Source organism: Gigantopelta aegis, chromosome 2 (assembly GCF_016097555.1).
Source record: "Gigantopelta aegis isolate Gae_Host chromosome 2, Gae_host_genome, whole genome shotgun sequence".
NCBI lineage: Eukaryota > Metazoa > Mollusca > Gastropoda > Neomphalida > Peltospiridae > Gigantopelta > Gigantopelta aegis.
The window spans coordinates 42793966-42818836 of NC_054700.1; the positions used below are offsets into that span (position 1 = coordinate 42793966).

The following is a 24871-nucleotide window of genomic DNA, read 5'->3' on the forward strand; positions in this document are numbered from 1 at the left end:
CAAGGACCTGTTGTTTGTTTTTTATTAGTCATAAAAAATAAAACATTTTGCTTGATGTGCAATATATTTTACCTTTTGAAAATATAAAGTAAAAAAAAACATTTCACCCCATCCCCATTTATTTTATTATGGCATAATGGTGTGCGTGTGTCTATGTTTGTGTGTGTGTCTGTGTGTGTGTCTGTGTATGTATGGTGGGTTTTTTTGTGTGTTTTTGTGTGTGTGTGTGTGCATCTGTGTGTGCGTGTGTTTGTCTGTGTGCGTGTGTGCAAAAAAAGGTATATTTGGGTAACAACATCTCAGTACATCTTAAATTAAATTCAAATAGGACTTCATCCTTTTTTTTAATGGCTGATTAAAAAAGGGTTAATTCTTCAAAAGTCTGACTTTTATAGATGAAAAAATTGACCCAACCTGTACAGTTTGTACACTGCGACTCATCGGAGAGCCCGACAGTGTTTCCGAACGTCCCTGTTGGACAGGGCTGGAGATCGGCACCCGTTCCCTCTGGACAGTAGTAACCTTGACGACAGATGTCAGCGCGGTCGTGGTTGACGCAGTAATGGCCGGTGGGACAGGTGTAGCAGGCCGAAGCCCCGGTGTGGTTCATGTACGTTCCGTTTCCACAGGGCGTGGCGGTTACCGAGCCAACAGTGCAGTAGTGACCTTCGGGACAAATGTCTCCTGCAAGATAAGAAATAACAATACAGTTAAAGCTGCAATAAGCAATTTTATTACATACCCATTTAATTTAACTATAATAGTAATAAAGACAATTCTAACCATGAATAAATAGAGAATACTACATGAGCAGCCACTGGATACATTTTTAAACCAGCTGTAAGATAAATGGTATCTAATGGAAACAGATGTAGTATTCTATTTCTTATATATCTTCACAAAACAGTTTTAAAATAAATTTAAATGCTGTTTCCAACTAAAAGCTATGTACAACCCTAGCGCTTATAGTAAGTTAACTCGTGTATCACAGACAAGTAAATTTCAGGTTAACTTGTATGTAACGTCACAGAGTGATCGATTCGAACTTGCTTTTTTGTTCATTGGATGGTATTACATTGATGACCTGGACATCACCTAGTAGCAGCCAGTCATATGACTTTAAAATGTTATGGCACATATGTGTGTTAACACTATATGAATTATGTTCTCACCAATGGGTGTGTAAGAAAAAAAATCTTTTATTGAAAATACGTGTGATAAAAAAATCTTGCATGCTTAGAATTCCAGAATAATTCAGACAATTTTCATTTCTGTTAAAGTACTTTGGGTCTACTCATCTACTGAAGGGTGTTTGTAGACTCACCTGTGATGCCATCTACTGGTGTTGATGAATTAGACCCCAGGGTACAGAAATATCCCGAGGCACACAGCCCAGTCACAGAACTCAGGCCATAGCTCTCACAATATGATCCTGCAAAATTAAAATCATTTTAAACAGATTAGAATATTCAGAAGGGGTTTTGGTGCTTAACAAATGGTTGTATTGTGTACTATACTACTATACGGATAGAACTTTGCTTTATCAGTCATCATATTCTGTCAATAGAAACAGTGGATATATTGTGTCACTGAGTGGATATACTGTGTCACTGGGTGGATATACTGTGTCACTGGGTGGATATACTGTGTCACTGGGTGGACATACTGTGTCACTGGGTGGACATACTGTGTCACTGGGTGGATATATTGTGACACTGGATGGATATATTGTGTCACTGGGTGGACATATTGTGTCACTGGGTGGATATACTGTGTCACTGGGTGGCTATATTGTGTCATTGGGTGGATATACTGTGTCACTGGGTGGATATACTGTGTCACTGGGTGGATATACTGTGTCACTGGGTGGATATACTCTGTCACTGGGTGGATATACTGTGTCACTGGGTGGATATATTGTGACACTGGGTGGATATACTGGTCACTGGGTGGATATATTGTGTCACTGGGTGGATATATCGTGTCACTGGGTGGATATATTGTGTCATTGGGTGGATATACTGTGTCATGGGTGACGTCAAAAGACATATCCTGCTACTATATGGATATGACTTTGCTTTATCAGTCATCGTATTCTGTCAATAGAAAAAGCAGATATATTGTGTCATTGGGTGGATATATTGTGTCTTTGGGTGGATATATTGTGTCATGAGCGACGTCAAAAGTCATATCCTGCTACTATATGGATATGACTCATTGGGTGGATATATTGTGTCATTGGGCGGACATATTGTGTCATTGGGTGGATATAGTGTGTCATGAGTGACGTCAAAAGTCAGATCCTGCTACTATATGGATAAGACTCATTGGGTGGATATATTGTGTTATTTGGGTAGATATATTGTGTCATTGGATGGAATACTGTGTCATTTGGTGGCTATATTTTGTCACTGGGTGGCTATATTTTGTCACTGAGTGGCTATATTTTGTCATTGGATAGCTATATCGTGTCACTGGATGGATATATTGTGTCACTGGGTGGATATACTGTGTCACTGGGTGGATATACTGTGTCACTGGATGGAAAGAAAGAAAGAAATGTTTTATTTAACGACGCACTCAACACATTTTATTTACGGTTATATGGCGTCAGACATATGGTTAAGGACCACACAGATTTTGAGAGGAAACCCGCTGTCGCCACTACATGGGCTACTCTCCCGATTAGCAGCAAGGGATCTTTTATTTGCGCTTCCCACAGGCAGGATAGCAAAAACCATGGCCTTTGTTGAACCAATTATGGATCACTGGTCGGTGCAAGTGGTTTACACCTACCCATTGAGCCTTGCGGAGCACTCACTCAGGGTTTGGAGTCGGTATCTGGATTAAAAATCCCATGCCTTGACTGGGATCCAAACCCAGTACCTACCAGCCTGTAGACCGATGGCCTGCCATGACGCCACCAAGGCCGGTGTGTCACTGGATGGATATACTGTGTCACTGGGTGGCTATATTGTGTCAGTGGGTGGCTATATTGTGTCACTGGGTGGATATATTGTGTCACTGGGTAGATATACTCTTCAAAAGAAGAAACACAAAACCACATTGTCGTAACATTTGGAGAATTGATTTAATTATTGAATGGTGAGTCCGATAATTACCAAATTTTGCAGGATTGTTCACAATTCACTCTAGTCCATTGTGAGTAAGTGATAGGACACACCACCAAGGTCAAGGTCATCTGGAGTCAATACCGGGTGTGGCCTCCGTGTGTGTTGACAACTGCCTGGCACCGCCTGCCCATTGAAGCAACCAGAGTACGGATGACGTCCCAGGGGATGGTGGCCCACTCGGCCTGCAAGGCTGCTGCCAGCTCGGGCAGGGTCTGGGGCTGTGGTTGTCGCTGTCGGAGGCGTCGGTCCAACTCGTCCCATAGATTCTCAATTGGGTTCAAATCCGGTGATATCGATGGCCAAGGAAGGACATTAATGTTGTTGTTCTGTAGGAAAGCCGTTGTGAGACGTGCTGTGTGAGGCCTGGCGTTGTCATGTTGGAACACTGCGTTGGCGTTGGCCATAACTGGAACGATGTGTGGCCGGAGGATCTGGTCAATGTAGCCCTGTGCATTCAGGTTGCCCTGCACGTGGACCAGGTCAGTTCTGCCAGTGTGTGAGATGGCTGCCCACACCATGACACTACCCCCGCCGAATCTGTCCACTTCCTGCACGCAGTTTGCCGCATAACGTTCACCACGACGCCTATACACGCGACATCTTCCATCATGACGTCGGAGCAGAAATCGGGACTCGTCACTGAACCACACCTGTCTCCATCGCAGTTGAGGCCATTGTCGATGAATCTGGCACCACTGCAGTCGGAGTCGACAGTGTTGTGGTGTTAAGATGACACCTCGAACTGGATGGCTGGCACGAATTCCTACCTCACGTAGGCGGTTCCGTACGGTCTGGTCGGATATCCTGCGCAAACCTGGTATTGCTGCGGCTGTGGAGGTGGCAGTAGTCAATCGTTCCCGAAGGTGGCGTACCCGGATGTAGCGGTCCTGCCCGGGGGTAGTGACCCGTGGTCGACCGGATCTAGGGAGGTCACTTGTTGATCCATGTTGCTGGTAACGGTCCCACAGTCTGGAGATGGTGCTTGGGGACACATGGAATGCCCTGGCAACGGCCGTTCTGGATTCGCCTGCGTCTAGTCGGCCGATGGCATTGTTTCTCTGTGGTTCACTGAGACGTGGCATGTCCTGGATTGTCAACTGTCGGCCAGATACAGAGGCCAGGCAAGCGAACACCCTGCACTTTTATACTGTCGGTGTTCATGTTGCACGTGCAGTGGTGACATGGTTTGCACGTGGCTGCGTTTTTGCGAATATTCACATTTTGGAACTTTATTGTACAGTAGCTGCGTTTTATCGAATGTAACCGTGGGAATGTGTTTGGGACATGCAATGACCTTATATTCACAAAGCATGAACCGGTAGGAAACATAAAATCGGAGTTATAACCCATTTGTACCCTTTTGCGTTTCTTTTTTTGAAGAGTATATATTGTGTCACTGGGTGGATATATTGTGTCACTGGGTGGACATATTGTGTCACTGGGTGGCTATACTGTGTCACTGGGTGGCTATATTGTGTCACTGGGTGGACATATTGTGTCACTGGGTGGATATATTGTGTCACTGGGTGGCTATACTGTGTCACTGGGTGGATATATTGTGTCACTGGGTGACTATACTGTGTCACTGGGTGGATATATTGTGTCACTGGGTGGCTATATTGTGTCACTGGATGGATATATTGTGTCACTGGGTGGACATATTGTGTCACTGGGTGGATATACTGTGTCACTGGGTGGCTATATTGTGTCACTGGATGGCTATACTGTGTCACTGGGTGGATATATTGTGACACTGGGTGGCTATACTGTGTCACTGGCTGGATATACTGTGTGAATTCCTTTTTTTTTTTTAAAGAGCACCCCAACCTACCTGCAGTACATTTGATGCACTGGTCAATGTCACTCATTCCAGTCTGGTCCAAGTACGTCCCAGGAGGACAGCTGACTGGCACATTTGTTCCGTTTGGACAGAAGTGTCCAGTGGTGCACAGGTTACCATACGACTTGCCAACTGGTGCAGCTTCTTCTGACCTCAGGGTACAGTAGTGACCTGGTGCAAACAAAAGTTTAATATGTTATATCTTTTACAGCAGCATGTTCGCTATGGCCTAAGAGTTAAAAAAACGTTTGTTTTTGTTTAACAACATCACTAGAGCACATTAATTTATTAATCATCGGGTATTGGATGTCAAACATTTGGTAATTTTGACATAGTCTTAGAGAGAAAACCCACTACATTTTTCCATTAGTAGCAAAGGATCAGACAGGATAGTACTTACCACAGCCTGTTATCTAGTCAACACACTACAGATTACTAACCAGCCCAGCATATTTCTGACTACCACTGATAATATATACTATTATCTAGTCAACATACTAGGGATTACTAACCAGCCCAGCATATACCTGACTCCCACTGATAATATATACTATTATCTAGTCAACATACAACATATTACAAACCAGCCCAGCAAATACCTGACTGCTCCCACTGGTAATATATACTATTATCTAGTCAACATACTACAGATTACTAATCAGCCCAGCATATTCCTGACTCCCACTAATAATATATACTATTATCCAGTCAACATACTACGGATTACTAACCAGCCCAAGATATTCCTGACTCCCACTGATAATATATACTATTATCTAGTTAACATACTACAGATTACTAACCAGCCTAGCATATTCCTGACTCCCACTGATAATATATACTATTATCTAGTCAACACACTACAGATTACTAACCAGCTCAGCAGATTCCTGCTCCCACTGATAATATACATGTATACTATTATCTAGTCAACATTCAACAGATTACTAACCAGCCCAGCAGATATACTATTATCTAGTCAACATACAACAGATTACTAACCAGCCCAGCAGATATACTATTATCTAGTCAACATACAACAGATTACTAACCAGCCCAGCACATTCCTGATTCCACAGTGAGTCCGGTCTGTCCACAGTAGGTTCCCGGGGTACACTGGTCACAGTCAGCACTGATGGTCAGTCCAGACCGGTTACTGAATGTTCCCACTGGACACCCTTCACCCACAACACTGCCACTGACGCAGAACCGGCCAGGAGAGCACACATTACCGGTGCTGCCATCTGTTGGAGTGGAGTTCTTGGCTCCCTGGGTGCAGAAGTGGCCAACAGAACAAAGGCCAGATGGTTGGGTGTTTCCTGAAGTAACAACAGTGTTGTTAAAAATAACCAAGATACAGATGTTGATGCAATACAAATATTAGGCCGTAAAAAACAACAATGATTGGTCTCTGGTCAGACCAAAGTTCCAGAATTGTTCCTTGAGTATTTTGAGAAAAGGTAGTGGTGAGAGAAGTTTATAAGAGGGGGGTTCGAGTCATGCCTCCTGGTAATTGCATTAAAAAAGAAAAGTTTCTTGGGGGGGGGGGAGATTCCTCTTCCAAAACCCTCCCCCTGTACCCTCCCCTGCTGACATTAAGAAATGTTTTGTTTTGAGCCTTTAAAAAATTAAACAACAAGAAACTGTTACACAATTGTTGTTTAGTTAATAGTATTATTTCTAAATGCTGCTTACCTTCCCCGGCACAGTAGTATCCTGGGCTACAGGGAGTACACTGCGACATGGTCGATAGACCGGTCTGGTTGCTGTAAGTTCCAGGTGGACAGAGAAATTCTGTGCTATATTTGGTATTCTCAGGGCAGTACGATCCAGCAGGGCAAGTAGTTGGAGTAGACACACCTTGGTACAAGAAGAAAAGATTTATTATTTCACGATGTAGTCAACACTTTTTTTTATTTACGGTTTTATGGCATTGGTCATCCTTGGTATAAGAAGAAGAAATCTGTTATTTCACGATGCACTCAACACTTTTTTATTTATGGATATAGGGCATTGGTGACCTCGAGAGTTCTGTCATATGGTTAAGCACCATTCAGATAATGAGTTTGTTTTTGTTTAACAACATCACTAGAGCACATTATTTATTAATCATCGGATATTGAATGACAAACATTTGGTAATTTTGACATATAGTCTCAGAGAGGAAACCCGCTACATTTTTCCATTAGCAGCAAGGGATCTTTTATATGCACAATCCCACAGACAGGATAGAACATACCACGGCCTTTTGATATATCAGTCGTGATGCACTGGCTGGAACAAGAAATAGCTTAATGGGCCCAGTGATGGGGATCGATCTTAGACCGACCGCGCAACAAGTTAGCACTTTACCACTGGGCTACGTCCCACCCCATAATAAGAGAGGAAACCCACTGTTCCTATGCCCCAGGGATCAATCTTAGATTGGTCACACATCAGGCAAGTGCTTTACTACTGGGCTACATCCCAACCAAATTAATGAAAGAGTCAATAGTGTTAAATAAAATGGAATTTTATATCTACCCCACACCACAAAAAATCTATTTTTTAAATTGAATGTTTGACACTCCAGCACGAATAATACATATATAATCAAGGGAGACAACTACTCACCAAAAGGACTGCAGTAGGACCCGGTTGTACAGTTGACGCAATCACTCTGCTTTGACTGAGGCTGGTATGTGCCCGCTGGACACACCGACTCATTCCAGCTGCCCTGTAAACAGAAATGACCTGGACTGCATGCCAACACAGTTGGGCGTGGCACATCCTGACCCCCAGGGCAGTAGTACCCGGCATCGCACGGTCCGTTGGGTGTCTCACGGCCGTATTCCTGGCAGTAGGAGCCGGCGGTGCATGTCTGACATTCGGTGATGTTCGCGTTACCTTCTCGGTCTGACAAGAAGAAAAACAAATATATATTTAAAAAAATTTAATAGCTGGTCATGTTAACCCTGTCAAGACAGATATTTGTAAACATTAAATTTTTTTTACCCATAAATGTGTTTCAGAACAATCAAAATAGTTATAAAATCACAATTAATGTCAAACATTTCACTATAATTTAATTCATTATATACATGTAGCTGCTGAATGAACCATGTTTACAAGTCATTTTGAAAGAATTTTTAACTAATACACCACACTAATCTTTATTATAAAAGATATTTGTGAAGGGGCATAACTCCATGCAAAGGTTTACAATTTAAAATATTTATTTTCATATGTTTTTTTAGTTCTGCATCATGTCTGACAATGAAAACAAACACTTCTGGGTTTTTTTTAATCTCACCTGCATAAGTTCCTGGAGGACACGGTTCTTCTACAGTGGTGCCCTCTACACAGTAGTGTCCCTTGGAACACATCACAGGGTTTGGCACTGTTGCACTGCCATTACAGAAATAGCCAGCATGGCAGTCCCCAGTGGGTGCCGGCAGGGCGTGGCTGTCACAGTATTTTCCAAGACTGCATGGTGACTGGCGATCAGAACCAGGTGGACAGTAGGTCCCTGTAGAAAAACAACAATTCAGCAGAATTCAATGTCTTGTCAACTCAAAACGTATTCTGTGACACTGATAGTTTGCATACATCAATGAATGATAATTAAATTTCTGTTACATTCAATACAATATAACGTCATCCCATTGGTCCAGACGTAGCAACGAAAGTTTGTTCATATATCTACCAACCTGAGACATATATTCTACAAACCTGAGACATATATTCTACAAACCTGAGACACACATTCTACACACCTGGGACATATTCTATACACCTGGGGCATATATTCTACCAACCTAGGACATATATTCTACCAACCTGGAACACATGCTCTACAAACCTAGAACAATATTCTACCAACCTGGGACACATATTCTACCAACCTGCGACACATATTCTACACACCGGAGACACATATTCTACACATCGGAGACACATATTCTACACACCGGAGACACATATTCTACACATCGGAGACACATATTCTACCAACCTGAGACACATATTCTACAAACCTGGGGCACATGTTTTACAAACCTGGGGTACATATTCTACAAACCTGGGATACATATTCTACAAACCTGGGGTACACATTCTACAAACCTGGGACATATGTTCTACAAACCTGAGACACACATTCTACAAACCTGAGACACATGTTCTACAAACCTGGGACACACATTCTACAAACCTGAGACACATATTGTACAAACATGAGACACATATTCTACAAACCTGGGACACACATTCTACAAACCTGGGACACATATTCTACAAACCTGAGACACACATTCTACAAACCTGGGACACATATTCCTCCAGTGTAGTTGTGAGCGTAGATGGGGCACGTTGAGTTGACACTGAATTCACTCGAGTCGTTAACCAACGGTGATGGTTTGTTGGTGAATGCACCGCCCGAACAGAACCAGCCGGCAGCACAGTCCCCGGTTGGCATGGCTAGACCCGCACCTTCACAGTACTTGCCTCCTGTAATTATAAACAGACATGTATGTTTTAATACAGGCTCTGAGAGTTACAAATATGCATGACCCATTTATCGGTTACGCAGAAATAAATCCAGGTAACCCATTTCCTTTCTGCGTAACCTGCTATATCCATGTAAATGGTGCTTGAAATTTTGCATGAATAAAAAATAGGTTACGCAAAATTACATTTGAGCGAGCAACGTGCAAAAAAAAACTATCGTCCTCGCAATTTTAATAGGCCTGTAATAAATGAGTTTTTTATTGTGTAAACTGCCCCATTCCCATTTAAAAATCTATATACTTTCAGAGCTAGACTTTCTGAGTGAGTAGAAAATTTTGCTAACTTATCTGATAAATCTTTTAAAGAAATTGCAGAAATTCTGTTCTTTTCTAACAAAATATCAATTATTACATAAAATTATTTCAACAATTAGCGAATTTGGCAAATAGTAGAACTAGCCCCAATTTTTACAAGCATCAAAGGGATCCGTGCCAAGACCCGTCCAATTACCACTGAGGTGCTGGAATGAAACCTGCATTAGGAATTAGGCCATTATAAATTAAATACTAGATTTTCATCAAAATGTTTTAATCAAAATGGGAGCAGGGGGTAAAAATCAGGAGCTGTTCTTTATTTTTGGCACTGGGGTGGGTTGAAAACCTAGGATGTATTTTATAATGGCCCTGTTATATGAATGTTGAGGGAATGGAACACTTTTCAACTTAGATATCTCCAGATAAGATGGATGAATAATTGAATTTTTTTAAACTCCCCAAAACCACCTTACTATCAAATTGTTAAAATATTACTAAAAATAAAACAAAAGTTTATCTCGTCCAAAATCCAAACTTTTAAAACTATTTAAAAATTTTCATCAAATTTCCACAACACTGTATATCACTCAGTAAACAAACCTGGGCAGGGGAGACAATCATACATGTCATTTCCAAGTGTCTGATTGTTGTATGTGCCAGCCGGACAGTCAAACTCATGGGCAAATCTTGTACCAGCTGGGCAATATGCACCTAGAATACATGTATAATTCAATATAATATTATTGCAGTAAGATCAAATGAATGGTTTGTTTTGTGCTATGTCTAAATGTATTCATGAATAAAGAGGTATTCAAGCTGTACCCAGTAACTGAAACTTATTTCAATGGGTATTAAGAAGTTTGTTTTGTTTAATGACACCACTAGAGAACATTGATTTAGTAATCATTGGCTACTGGATGTCAAACATTTGGTAATTTTGACATATAGACTTAGAGAAAACAAACTGCTACATTTTTCCATTAGTAGCAAGGAATATTTTATATGCACAACCCCACAAACAGGATAGCACATACCACGGCCTTTGATATACCAGTCGTGGTGCACTGGCTGGAATGAGAAATAGTCTAATTGGCCCACTGATGGGGATCGATCCTAGACCAACCAAGCATCAAGTGAGAGCTTTCCCACTGGGCTACGTCCTGCTCTGAATCAAAGTAAAGAGGTATTCAATCTCTACCCAATAACAGCTGACACTTATTTCAATGGGTATTAAAGACAAAAGAAGAAAAAGATATATAAATTGTACATCAAATGTCAGTTTATAGTTGACTACAAAATATTGACTAATTATATTATCTAGTATAAAGTAATATTTTGTACCATTAGAAAATAAAGCTAACTATATTAACTATTTACTAGACTATATGCGTTTACCTGTAGGGCAGGGTGTATTCAGGTATGTAGATGAGTTGGCTAGACAGTAATATCCTGCTTCACAAATAGTGCAAGCTGATTGGTGGGTGTTTGCAGCATATGTTCCAGCCTCACAGCTGATTGGATCAGCCGTACCTTCAGGACAGTAATGACCAACTGGGCATCCAGCTGTAAAAAATAAAAAACATGAGTAACCATAAATAATTTAGTTGAAGGCCCTTCTAACTGGTTTCAGTAGTTGTCCGCATTAAAAAAGAAAGAAGTATATATCAGAATAAAAAAGGATAAAAAAAAAATAGATTCAGAAAAGGAATAAATAAGCTTGTATTAAGCAGACACCTGTCTTAAGCCACAGTTTTATTCTCCCAAATCATCTAATATAGTATGTATTAAACAGCTACATGTATCTGTTTTCAAATGCCACTCTGCACCTCTAACAATTGATTATTTTGACACTTGATCTTGAGAAAAAAAGAAGAAAATATTTTATCGTCACTCTTTTTCTTTCTAAAAAGCACAGCACATACCAAAGCTTTTCATTTTCCAGCACAAATAACGTTAAAATTTGTTTTGTTTAATGACACCACTAGAATTTACATATTGATTTATTTAATCATAGGTTATTGGATGTCGCTCATTTAGTTAAATTTTTGACACATAGTCGTAGAGGAAACTCATTATATTTTCCCATTTTATATGCACCTTCCCAAAGACAGGACAGCAGACATCAAAGTCTTAGAGAGTAAACCTGCTATATTTTTCCATTAGTAGCAAGGGATCTTTATATGCACTTTTCCAGACAGCCTTTGATATACCAGTCTGGTGCACTAGCTGGAATGAGAAATAACCCAATGTGCCCACTGACAGGGATCGATCCCAGACCAACCAGTTATCAAATGACCTCTTTACTACTGTGTTCCACCCCTATTTGTAAGTATATACCTTGCCCTAAAATATTAAAAAGTAGTGCTCAAACAATGACTGTTTTTATCTCCAAATCCTGTGTTGTTGCTAGGGGCAGCAGTGTCGACTCCACTCTAACAAGGAAATCGCTTAGAATAAGAAATAGCCCAATGGGCCCACCGATTGGGATCGATCTCAGACTGACCACATATAAAGCAAGCCTTATACCACTGTGCCATATGTCCCACCCCTAACTGTAAGCACACCCAGCCCTAAAATACAGAAAAAGTAGTGCTCAAACAATGTTTGTTTTTACCTCCGATTCCTGTGTTGTTGTTGCTAGGGGCAGCGGTGTTGACTCCGCTCTGACAGAAATATCCGGCCGCACATGGCCCCGTGGTGTTGACCTGGCCCATGGTGTCGCAGTAGAACCCCCCGTCACATGGGACACACTCCGACTCGGTCATCAGTAGCTCTGTGGGGCTGTAGGTTCCACCGGGGCACAGGGACTGGTTGAAACCTGTGTTGCCAGGGCAGTAGCGTCCCTTAGGACACGGATCGGGGGCGTTCTTGTTTACACAGTAGTAGCTAGGAGGGCAGATGTCGCAGGAACTGGCTTGAGTGTGGTTCATGTAAGTTCCTGAAAAATAGCAAACAAGAAATTATTGATTAACAAATGTTTTATTATCTTTTTTGATTAATGAATGTCTGTTTTGTTTTATCTTCTTTGATTAACGAATGTCTGTTTTGTTTTATTATCTTCTTTGATTAACAAATGTCTTTTTTTGTTTTATTATCTTATTATCTTCTTGATTAACAAATGTCTGTTTTGTTTTATCATTTTTGATTAACTAATGTCTGTTTTATTTCATCTTCTTTGATTAATGAATGTTTGTTTTGTTTTATTATCTTCTTTGGTTAATGTCTGTTTTGTTTTATCTTCTTTGATTAATGAATGTCTGTTTTGTTTTATCTTCTTTGATTAATAAATGTCTGTTTTGTTTTACTATTTTCTTTGATTAACGAATGTCTGTTTTGTTTTATCTTCTTTGATTAATGAATGTCTGTTTTGTTTTATCTTCTTTGATTAATAAATGTCTGTTTTGTTTTATTATTTTCTTTGATTAACGAATGTCTGTTTTGTTTTATCTTCTTTGATTAACAAATGTCTTGGGTTTTTTATTATCTTCTTTAGAAAAGTTAGTATGAAACAAGATGTCTTGACCTTTTTGTTAAATTTTTTACCACATTAAAAAAAAAAAAAAAAAAACCTGAAAAAAACAAAAAGATAGTAAAAACAATTTGCTGTTGATTTTAAATTAATATGGGGAAAGGATCAGGCTAAGTTAAAAAGAAAAACACTTACCATCTTCACATGGTATAGGCTGAGCGGTTCCCCCAGGGCAGTACGTTCCCCCCCACGCAAGTGGTCTGGTCCGAACATCCCAACAGCCAATGGGATGGCCTAAATTCTTCTACTGTATACTGCTCTCTAGTTCCGGTCACATGACTGTAACTTCCTTCTTTTTCCATGAGCGCATCGCACGGAGAACAGGAAGCGGGGAGGCCCGGGCGGGATGAATCTTGAGGACAGGTAATGTATCTATAAAAGAGAAAACACTCAAGTTTTCTCCATTTCTATAGACATTACCTGTCCTCAAACAAGTGCAGCATTCAACAGATGGTGGTGGGTGCCGAGATCCGTAGATGCTTGTGATAACTCCCCAACCGGAAAGAGGCTGACTAGTGGAAGAATAAGGCCAACCTTGGTAAACCCTCCTCCTAGGGATGCCCGTCACAGACCAATGCAGGTGATGTTAGTAACAACAACCAGAATGGTGGCATCCGTCAGCAGTGGCAGGTACGGCTCCTAGAACACATGAACCAGGAGGCGGAAGCCACATCTCATGCTGGTTCTGACAGGGTGGGAAGACGTAGCCACCAGGGATGCAGGTGTTAGGTAACCCTCACGTATTGAAGTGTTATAGTTTTTCAATAACAAGCGACAACCTAATGAGGTGCATCCGTCAGAACATTGAACAAAACAAGACCCCCGAATGTTTTCTGTCTAGTACACCAAAGATCTGTTAGTTCAATAACGACAACCAATAACCACATGCAGTGAAGAGTTAAGGTTATCGAGACAAAAGTTCCGGCACCAGTGCGTGAACTGTGCAAAAGAACAAAAGTCTAAGCAATCCTCACCTGTCGATTCGGTGGACATCTCGGTATGCAGCCCAGAATCAGACAGACATCAACGGCGACGAGGATGGCTTGTATTCAACAGAGTCTGTGCAGCAACAACCGGACCCAGATGATGGAACCCCTCAACGTCTTCTGTGGAGACATCCCTCAGATAATAGTTGGCGAAGATGGAGTCCGTCGCCCAGAAACAGCCAGTGATGATGTGCTGAATGGATGTGTTGCAATGCAGGGACATCGTGGCAGCCAAGGCACGAAGTTCATGCGGATTGGAAGCAGACGGAGCAGGTAAACCCTCCTTCTGATAAGCGGTCAGGATAGAAGACCGGATCCAGGTGGCCACCGTGTTCTTGGTAATATCCCTCAACCGACTCTGGTTACAGGAAAGGAAAAGTCTTTTACGATGTTGTCGAAAAGATCTGGTCCTCTCGATGTACTGGTGCAAGGCTCTAACAGGGCACAACGCCAAGTCCTCAACGTCCGCCGGACCAACGATAGAGGAGAGGGCCTGCACAACATACGAGCGAGGCGCTTGGTCTGGTAACTGATTCTTTGCAATAAAGTTCATGAGTAACCCCAAGTTGACTGCACGCCGATCTCGGTGAAAACGTACCAAATCGACATCAAGAGCATGAAGTTCTGAGACACGAGCAGCCGTGGCGAAACCGAGTAAAAACACCGTCTTCCGTGTCAAATCTTGCAGGGAAGAGGACTCGATCGGCTCATAAGGTGCAGTCGATAACGCTCGTAACACCAAATTCAGGTCCCATCTTGGTGGCCGAAACCGGTGTACTTGATCTTCAAGGCGAAAACCTTTGATCATTTTATGGATCTCAGGAATACCCGATAACTTCGTTCCAGTAGTTACATCACGAACAGTAGCGATGACCGAAACGTACCCAGCGATGGTAGACCCCTTCAATCGTAAAGTGGTCCGCAGATATAGCAAAAAATCAGCAAGACGAGGTATCTGTATCGTCTGAGGTTTGATCTTTTTTCTAACACACCATCGGTGAAAGCAAAGCCATCTGACGTTGTAAGCCGCAGTAGTAGATGATCTGTGCGCTTTCAAAATGGCCGCCGTAGACTGTGAAGAAAAACCTTTCTTCCTCAAACTCTTGGAGATAAAGTCCACGCGTGCAGTTGGAACAACTGCGGACGTGGATGGTACAGTCTTGACGTGGGATGCAGCAACAGATGATCCCAGTCTGGCAGCGGTAAAGGATGTGGATCGGCAAGACGTATTAGATCTGGATACCACATCCTGGATGGCCACATCGGAGCAATGAGCAACAGGCGACAATGGTACAGCTGAAACCTCTGAAGCACCCTTGGAAGGAGGATTGGTGGAGGAAAAGCGTACGCGTCCATCTGTTCCCAGCTGATGGCCAATGCGTCGAGATCCAGAGCTTCGGGATCCGGCACCGGAGACACGTAAACCCTCAGCTGATGGTTGAATCGTGTGGCGAAAAGATCGATGTTTGGTGTCCAAAGTCTGTTGCACACCCATCGAAACGCTTCCGGATGGAGCATCCACTCCGTCGGCTGTGGAGACGACGGCCGGGACAAAGTGTCGGCTAGTACATTGCAAACCCCTGGAATATGACGAGCCCGAAGTTGCAACGGAATTTCGTCGACCAGCTTGTAGAGACGATAAGTCAACTGCAGCAGACTGCTGGAGTGAGTTCCGCCCTGACGATTGATGTAAGCCGCCGCGGTCGTACTGTCTGTGGCCACCATGAGAGAGGCTTCCGTCAACATCTGTCGCCAATGAAGGATAGCGTAGTAGACTGCCAACAACTCTAACAGGTTGATGTGGAGTCCGAGTTCGACGGGAGACCACAGCCCTGAAGTAGTCTGGTTGCTTAGATGGGCTCCCCAACCTTCCAGTGACGCGTCGACGAATAGGTGATGAGTGGCTATGAAGGCCCGCATAGAGACACCTTCTAAGACGTTCGATCGGAGCTGCCACCACTGCAGGCTGGAGCGTAGATCGTCTGGAAGTGAGATGATCAAGTCCGGATTGTTGAAACGAACAAACGGGTTGAGAAACATCTGCAAGCGCCGCAACTGGAGACGACCTCTGAGTGTGTCAAATCCTGGGCAGAAGTGAGGAGACCCAGGAGACTCTGCCAACCGCGGAAGGTCATTGGAGCGGTGAGGGCTATGACAATCATGGTCTGGATCTTCTCCCAACGGTCTAAAGGAACTTGAACGAGGCCCAGGTCGGGTCGAAGCCAAGCGCCTATGAACTGTAGAGACTGTGTGGGAGCCAGTCGAGATTTCTCGATGTTGATAATCCAACCCAGCTGCTTGAGAAAGTCCATGATGAAGGCAACATGTGCAGTCAGCCCTGTCTTGCTGTGACACTCCTCATCAGGCAATCGTCGAGGTATGGGTAAAAGGATATACCTCTGCGATGCAGGAAGCGTGACATCGGAGTCGTGATTCTGGTGAACAGCCATGGCGCTATGGATATCCCAAAGGGCAGGACTTTCCATTCGTAATGCCGACCCTGTAGCACAAACCGTAGGTAGTGATGGAAATCGGCATGCATCGGAACGTGCAGGTAGGCGTCCTTGAGATCTAGCGAGGCAAGCCAATCCCCCGGTCTGATCACGGCTATGATATCTCGCAACGTTAACATCTTGAAGGTCGGAGGAGGAGACAGATAGCGGTCGTTGAAGACCGCCAAGTTGTGAATCATTCGCAGCTCTGGAGAATCTTTCTTTGGTACTAGAAAGATGTCCGAGTAAAATCCGGGTGTTAAGTGTACTTCCGAAATGCTGCGAACGGCTCCCTTCTCCACCAGCTTGTTGACGGACTCCTGTAGAACCTTGACTTGCGCAACGGAATGCCGCGGTTCTCGAGGGTGAAGTGGTCAATGGAGGGATGGCAGACAATTGCAGACGATACCCTGTCTTCAAGATCGACGTGACAAACGGATCTTGGCAAAGTGTCTGCCAGTTTCGCCAATAACGGCGAAGTCGACTTCCGACCATGGATCTTTCGACCGGTGTGGTACACACCGGAAGCGTCAAAACCGAATCGTTGTTCTGGTTCAAAATCAGGGGCGGGCGTAGGTTGAAGCAATCTGAGCAGTCCACGATCTGTTGGCTGGCGTCAACGTCGACCAGGCTTCCCCTGGGTCCGAGCTGGCGGACCGGATGGTCGTCTGACCGGAAACCTTCGAGAAGGTTGACCTCGAAAGGAACCTCTCCAGCGTTTAGATGGTGGTTGTGGTGTGAATGTAGACTTCCGCTTTGTAGATTCCAATGTTGAAATAAGTTGCAACGCTTTGACAGTTGCTGTCGACTGTTGGTCCTTATCATTGGCCTTCACCACCTCAGAAATTTTGCCTGCAAATAGCTTAGTTGCTGACCACGGTTGAGCTAACAGCTCCTTCTTATGCTGAAAATCCAAAGTGGATTTCTTTAAATAAGCCTGGCGACGATATTGCATTAACATCGAGGACATCGAAGTCACCGAAGACGTCAGGAAAGCTAGCATCTGCGCCGATTGCTGAAATAGCGCGTAGCACCGTGCATCTTTTGCCTGGGTGGCCATCGCCGCAAGGAAAACGTCCAAGTAAGATAATACAAACAAGCAACGTCTCTGGGCAGTATCCATGGCTTGTACTTGTTTGTCCGTCAAATCCACGGTTGACGACTTCCCAAGACGGTGAACATCTTCATCCAAGGACGGAGCTACATCTGTAAAGGTCATGTCAAACACCGGATACATACGGTGACCCCAAGTCGGGAAGGCGACGAAAGACGCTGTGTCTTTAAAAGTGCGGTCTAAATCCGTCGCCACCTCGGATACGAGTGTACCGGCAGCCAAGGAACGGATCACCACATCTTCCGGAGGGACATCAGTCGCTATCATCGGTGTCGGTCCCTTCTTGGACGGCGTTGGTGGATGTGGCAAGGACGGCAACATGTCATAGACTGCCGCCAAGCAATCCCTCATATTCATATGATCAGAAGATTCAGTCTCATCAATGACGGAAACCGCTGTAGGCGCTGCATCTCCAAAGTCTCGAAGCACTCGAGCACAGGCTAATCGATCCGCCGAAACAGAATTCACTGGTGAACCGGACCGTGGACGGTCCCGTCGAGAACCCTCTGAAGCGTCAATAGAAGGTCTGCGCTGCCGATCCACGGAACCCGTAGGGAGACGTGCAGGTCGTGGGGAACGGCTACGAGCCCGGCTCCGGTCCCGGCTCCGCTGCGCCGAAGATGACTTTGAAGATCGGTGATCCTTGGAGGCCGTGGAACGCCTAACTGATTGAGTCGGCTTGTCAGAGGGCTGCGTAGTAACTGCAGGCCTGTCATCTGAAGTCTTGCATCCTGGAGCCGCACCCCCCGAAGAGGGGACTTGAACCGGACCTGTCCCCAAACCCGCCGGTTGTGGTAAGGCCGCCATTGACGCCATAGTCTCTTTCAGCATAGTAGGTAGCATCGAACGTAATACATCTGCTATGGAGTCCGCAATTGACGGCGAAGATTCCACTTTCTTGGCTCTCGCCGACAGCACCTTCAAGTAAGCCGCGAACTCGACAGTAGACAGGCCCGAACACAGGTCGCATCTCGAAGAGAGGCTACAAGGAACACGGCAACCCGGACATAATTCATGAGGGTCGCCGCCTGCAGTGAACTTCTTACAGCGTAGGCACGCTCGTACCTGACGCTGAACATTAACATCTGACATGATAATAAGTTTTCAATCTGTGAAAGAGAAAGAAAAGAAACCATGACACAAACACAAAGCCGGTCAACAAAGACGCCATTTTGCAAATGGCGTCCGACACGACAACCGGCAATATAACAACATTTCATGTAATTAACACTTGGCAAGTCAAGCGAAATACGCGAAACATACGAAAGGTAACGAATAAGGTGGAAAAAAAAAACATTCCACCTAACACCAAGCCAGTCAATACAGACGCCATTTTGCAAATGGCGTCCGACACGACAACCGGCAATATAACAACATTCCATGTAATAAACGCTTGAAAGTCAAGCGAATACGCGAAAGAACATACGAAAGCTAACGAAATTTAAGGTGAAAAACATTTCACCCAAACACGAATACAAAACCAAAGGTCTTATAAAAAAAGTTGACTCCAAACAGAGCCAAACAAAAGACGTCCAGACCCTTTCGCGAAGAGAAAAAGAAGGAAGTTACAGTCATGTGACCGGAACTAGAGAGCAGTATACAGTAGAAGAATTTAGGCCATCCCATTGGCTGTTGGGATGTTCGGACCAGACCACTTGCGTGGGGGGGAGGTGCACTTGTTTGAGGAGACCTTTGATGAGACACTGTTTCGGACGGGAAATGAATGTAAGTCTATTGACGGCAATCAGTTAAACAATAGTCAGTAGTACCTTTTATTAACTAAAAGGGCCACCTTTTTATATACTAATCCACAGTTCGTATTTCACCACGGCACCGACGACAATTGTCGTAGGTGCCCGCCATTATGCCCCTAAAATCTTACGGTGTTGACTGGAAGAAATATGCCGAGCTGCCTTACCTGGTTTGCCACCGTGCCCATCGGAATTGTGTAATTTGTTTTTAAAACTAGCATTTTATTATTTAGAATTGACACAAAATGTAGAATGAAAAATCACACTTGACTTTTTAATTTTCAACAATTTGTATATACTTTTAAAGGGACATTCCTGAGTTTGCTGCAATTTTTAAGATGCTATCGACTAACAGACTTTTTAACAATTGTAATTACATATCAAATATATTTTTCTGCATAAAATATTAGTGGCTGCATATTAAACGTGTTTCTGATCATTCTAATATTTGTACTAGGTTAAATTTCATTTTATTTCCAAAAATATAACGTTTTCATACGTACAAAATTATTTGAAGACAAAATCCAGTTCGGGATTCTTACAAATATTAAAACAACCAGAAACACATTGAATATACAGACACTGATATTCTAAACAAGAAAATATATTTAATATGTAAGTTTAATCATAGAAATATTTTATTAGTCAGAAACATCTTACAATGCAGCAAACTCAGGAATGTCCCTTTAATAATGTAGTATATCTGCTGCATTGGGCATATACGGAAAATGTAGCATATGTAAGCAACATATTATTAACCTTGTAAAATACATTACTATGGCATATATCTGTATATGGTCCAAGACCATCATGTGAAATAATTTTTGTCTCAGAAAATAATTTTTGTCTCAGAAACTATATATACAAATATTTTATATAACAAAGTAAGTTGTCTTTATGCCCTTCTTTTGAAGAAAAAGTTTGCTTTCGTGCCCCTCCAATTTGCCTTGGTGCCCTAATTTTTGGTGCCCCCCAAAAATTGAAATTCGACCCCTGCTAATAAGTATTTTTTTCATCATCCTGAATAATTAAAAAAAAATTAATATTCATATATCTTTTGTTGTCGGTGTAAATTTCTGAGGGAGCAAAAGCCCTCCTGCCACCATTAGGTATGGCCGCAGACATTAACTTCAGACAGTTTTGTATCCAATCCATAAAATTTAATTTTTAAATCTACCCTATAAAAATCCATTTACTTTACTTAACATTGAACAATATTTCTTGAATTTTTAAAACCATGACCAACCTGTGTAATTTGTAAGTCCCTCGCTTCCGCAGTATTTTCCTCCCGGACAATCCAAACAGTCGTCAATGGCCGAGCGTCCAGTGTCCGGAAGGTAGGTTCCACGAGGACAGGACACCGGGTTGGCCGTTCCCACTGGACAGTATTGACCGGCCGGACAGTAGTCACCGTATGACTGACCAATGGGGTTTGGCTCTGTGGAGCCCAGGGTGCAGTAGTGTCCACTGGAGCAGTTTCCTGTCACCGACACGAGACCTGAAGTCAAAACAGATCAGAGTTATCTACTTTATATGTTGCTAGTGATTAATTATTTTAAATATTTATCTTTAACATCCAATTACAAATATATACCACAAATATCTTATTAAATTTTTTGATAAAAACAAACATTTAGAAAAACTGTTTAAACTGAAATCTAAGTAGAATTATCTACCTTTTATTTTGCTAGTGAATAATTATTTTAAATATTTATCTTATTATATTTTTTGATAAAAACAAACATTTAGAAAAATTTTTAAAACTAAAATCTTTGCATTGCCACTAAAACAGTGTAAAGAACTGTTAAAAACACTTAATACCACAAATATCTTATTAAAATGTTTGAATAATTGTTTAGCATCCAATAACTAATACATTTTTTATGTTACAGTATCATTAACATTCATCTTTGCATTACCAGTAAAACACAGTGTAAAGAACTGTGATAAACATCAATACCTCAAATTTGATAAAAACAAACGTTTTGAAAATGTTTAAAACCGAAATCTTTACATTACCACTAAAACAGTGAAAAAAAACCCCTGAAAAACCCACACAAATACCACAAATATTTTATATAATGGTAAAATGTCTGATAAAAACAAGTATTTTAAAAATGTATTAAATAATCAAGTTATTTCACCACTCACCATCAATACTGCAGTACTTTCCAGTCTGACATGGCTGACATCCGGTTACATTTTCAAGCCCTGTATTGTCACTGAAAGTCCCTGCAGGGCACTTGACTCCCTGATCAGATCCCTTGGGGCAGTAGAATCCGAGTCCACACACGTCGCCTGTTGTTCCATCTGTTGGCCTCGACATGTTTGAACCAGAAATACAAACAAATCCTGCATCACACATATCTGTTGGTTCCACTAGACCTAGAAGGAAAGAAAAAGAAGCTAAAAGTTGTTTTGTTTAATTAACAACACCACTAGAGAACATGGATTTATTAATCTTCTTCTTCTTTTCATTCGCTTGTTGACTACACGTTGAGGCCAGCAGTGACTATGAATGATACTGTTATCTGTAGATCACTTCTTGTGCCATACAGCTTCTTCTGGAGAGTTGTTGTAGTGATTTATTAATCATCGACAACATTGTTTAATAATGTAAAACAGAATCACAAAACATCTGAAAATTCTGGTTTAGGAGTCGGCTATAAAACACAGACATGCAGAACCAATATAATACACACCCATGTATAAAGCAGAGCCATAGAAAAAAATCTGGAAAAATTATAGAAACTTAACGAAAATTCTCTTCTTAACCATTTAAGGAGTTTCAGACTATTAATTACTCAGTTCCCCTCCCCTCAAACAAAAAATCCTAGCTACGGCCCTGTAAAGTTAAAGTTTATTTTATTTAACAACACCACTAGAGCACATTGATTAAGCATTGTAAATGTATGTAGTCACACACGTGTAAGACATACAACAGGCTTTGTAAATTCGGCTCTTAAAAGTCTAGCCTCAGAGCCTCTAATAATATCTTATGTCCAATGGCTTAACCATGACACCACCGATGCCGATACTGGGCTGCGAACCCTGTACCTAACAGCCTTATGTCCAACGGCTTAACCACGACACCACCTAGGCCAGTAACGGGCTGTGAACCCAGTACCTAACAGCCTTATGTCCAACGGCTTAACCACGACACCACCTAGGCTGGTACCGGGCTGTGAACCCAGTACCTACCAGCCTTATGTCCGATGGCTTAACCACGACACCACCTAGGCCAGTAACGGGCTGTGAACCCAGTACCTACCAGCCTTATGTCCGATGGCTTAACCACGACACCACCGAGGCCAGTACCGGTCTGTGAACCCAGTACCTACCAGCCTTATGTGCGATGACTTAACCACGACACCACCGAGGCCAGTACCGGGCTGTGAACCCAGTACCTACCAGCCTTATGTCCGATGGCTTAACCACGACACCACCGAGGCCAGTACCGGGCTGTGAACCCAGTACCTACCAGCCTTATGTCCGATGGCTTAACCACGACACCACCTAGGCCAGTAACGGGCTGTGAACCCAGTACCTACCAGCCTTATGTCCGATGGCTTAACCACGACACCACCTAGGCCAGTAACGGGCTGTGAACCCAGTACCTACCAGCCTTATGTCCGATGGTTTAACCACGACACCACCTAGGCCTGTACCGGGCTGTGAACCCAGTACCTACCAGCCTTATGTCCGATGGCTTAACCACGACACCACCGAGGCCAGTACCGGTCTGTGAACCCAGTACCTACCAGCCTTATGTCCGATGGCTTAACCACGACACCACCTAGGCCAGTAACGGGCTGTGAACCCAGTACCTACCAGCCTTATGTCCGATGGCTTAACCACGACACCACCGAGGCCAGTACCAGTCTGCGTACCCTGTACCTACCAGCCTTATGTCTGATGCCTTAATCACGACACCACCGAGGCCGGTACCAGGCTGTGAACCCTGTACCTACCAGCCTTATGTCCGATGGCTTAACCACAATGCTGGTCCTACCTGTTGATCCACAGTAGAATCCCCCACTACACGCAGTACAGTCCCCTGGTTGTTGTAGCTGGGTGCGGTTGCTATAGGTACCGAGTGGACATGGGTACGTTGTCTTGACGCCAGTGTTAGCTGGACAGTAGTATCCGGGTGGACAGTCAGCAGGAACAGTAACTCCAGCATCGGTATTGTTCATTAGTGTCGCCACTTCTGCTGGGTCACAGTATCTGGAAAAAGGTACAACAGTTTATTATAATGGATTATGGGATGGATGGATGGATGGATGGATGGATGGATGGATGGATGGAAGAATGGATGGATGGATGGATGGATGGATGGATGGAAGAATGGATGGATGGATGGATGGATGGATGGATGGATGGATGGATGGATAGATGGATGGATGGATGGATGGATGGAAGAATGGATGGATGGAAGAATGGATGGATGGATGGATGGATGGATGGATGGATGGATGGATAGATGGATGGATGGATGGATGGATGGAAGAATGGATGGATGGAAGAATGGATGGATGGATGGATGGATGGATGGATGGATGGATGGATGGATGGATGGATCGACAGACAGATGGACAGATGGATGGATGGAAGGATGGACAGACGGATGGATTAATAGACAAAGGGATAAAATTGATTTTCTTATGGAAACTGAATGTGAAAACTGTTTTATTTCAGTCTGTGAACTCCATACCTTCCAGCTGGACAGTCTTTACACGAGTTCTGAGCTCTCTCGTCCTGGTATTTGCCTGGGTCACAGACAAGTGGTGCCCCGGTCTGGCCAGGGCAGTAGTGGCCGATGGTACAGTTGTAGTCTGCTGGTGTGGGTGTTGTCTGACCAGCTGGACAGTAGTAACCAGAGCTACAAGGTCCTGTCAACATAAATATGGGACTCAATCAAGATATATTGCATTTTTATACTGATGTTGATCATCACTTTATTTTTGCATTTACCATAGTTTGACACCCAACAGCCGATATATTTTTCATACTGGGGTGTCGTTAAACATCTATTCTATCTATCAATCAAGATTCGCTTTGCTTAATATCCACATTAACACAGGTTTTGATTTTTTTTAAAAGGAGTAATATATGAATCATTAAAGGTGTGTAATAGTAGTTGCAAGTAATATACTGTACTAATTTTAAGTTACATTTTTATATGTAACAGTTAACTACAAATTGTAATGTGTTAATGTCCTA

At 42.9% G+C, this 24871-nt stretch overlaps 1 protein-coding gene across 1 annotated transcript in view; it reads right to left on the bottom strand.

Annotated features, from left to right (window-relative positions):
• LOC121388636 overlaps positions 1-24871 on the bottom strand; it is a 207172-nt gene that overhangs the window by 80130 nt on the left and 102171 nt on the right. The window contains 20 exon segments of the mRNA XM_041520062.1: positions 415-684; positions 1325-1432; positions 4966-5145; positions 6027-6293; positions 6670-6834; positions 7588-7869; positions 8267-8482; positions 9277-9462; positions 10377-10487; positions 11172-11339; positions 12391-12714; positions 13441-13505; positions 15940-16375; positions 16414-17451; positions 17492-17989; positions 18239-18982; positions 20895-21146; positions 21800-22033; positions 23661-23875; positions 24363-24560. Of these exon segments, the coding sequence (XP_041375996.1) occupies positions 415-684; positions 1325-1432; positions 4966-5145; positions 6027-6293; positions 6670-6834; positions 7588-7869; positions 8267-8482; positions 9277-9462; positions 10377-10487; positions 11172-11339; positions 12391-12714; positions 13441-13505; positions 15940-16375; positions 16414-17451; positions 17492-17989; positions 18239-18982; positions 20895-21146; positions 21800-22033; positions 23661-23875; positions 24363-24560 (5957 nt within the window).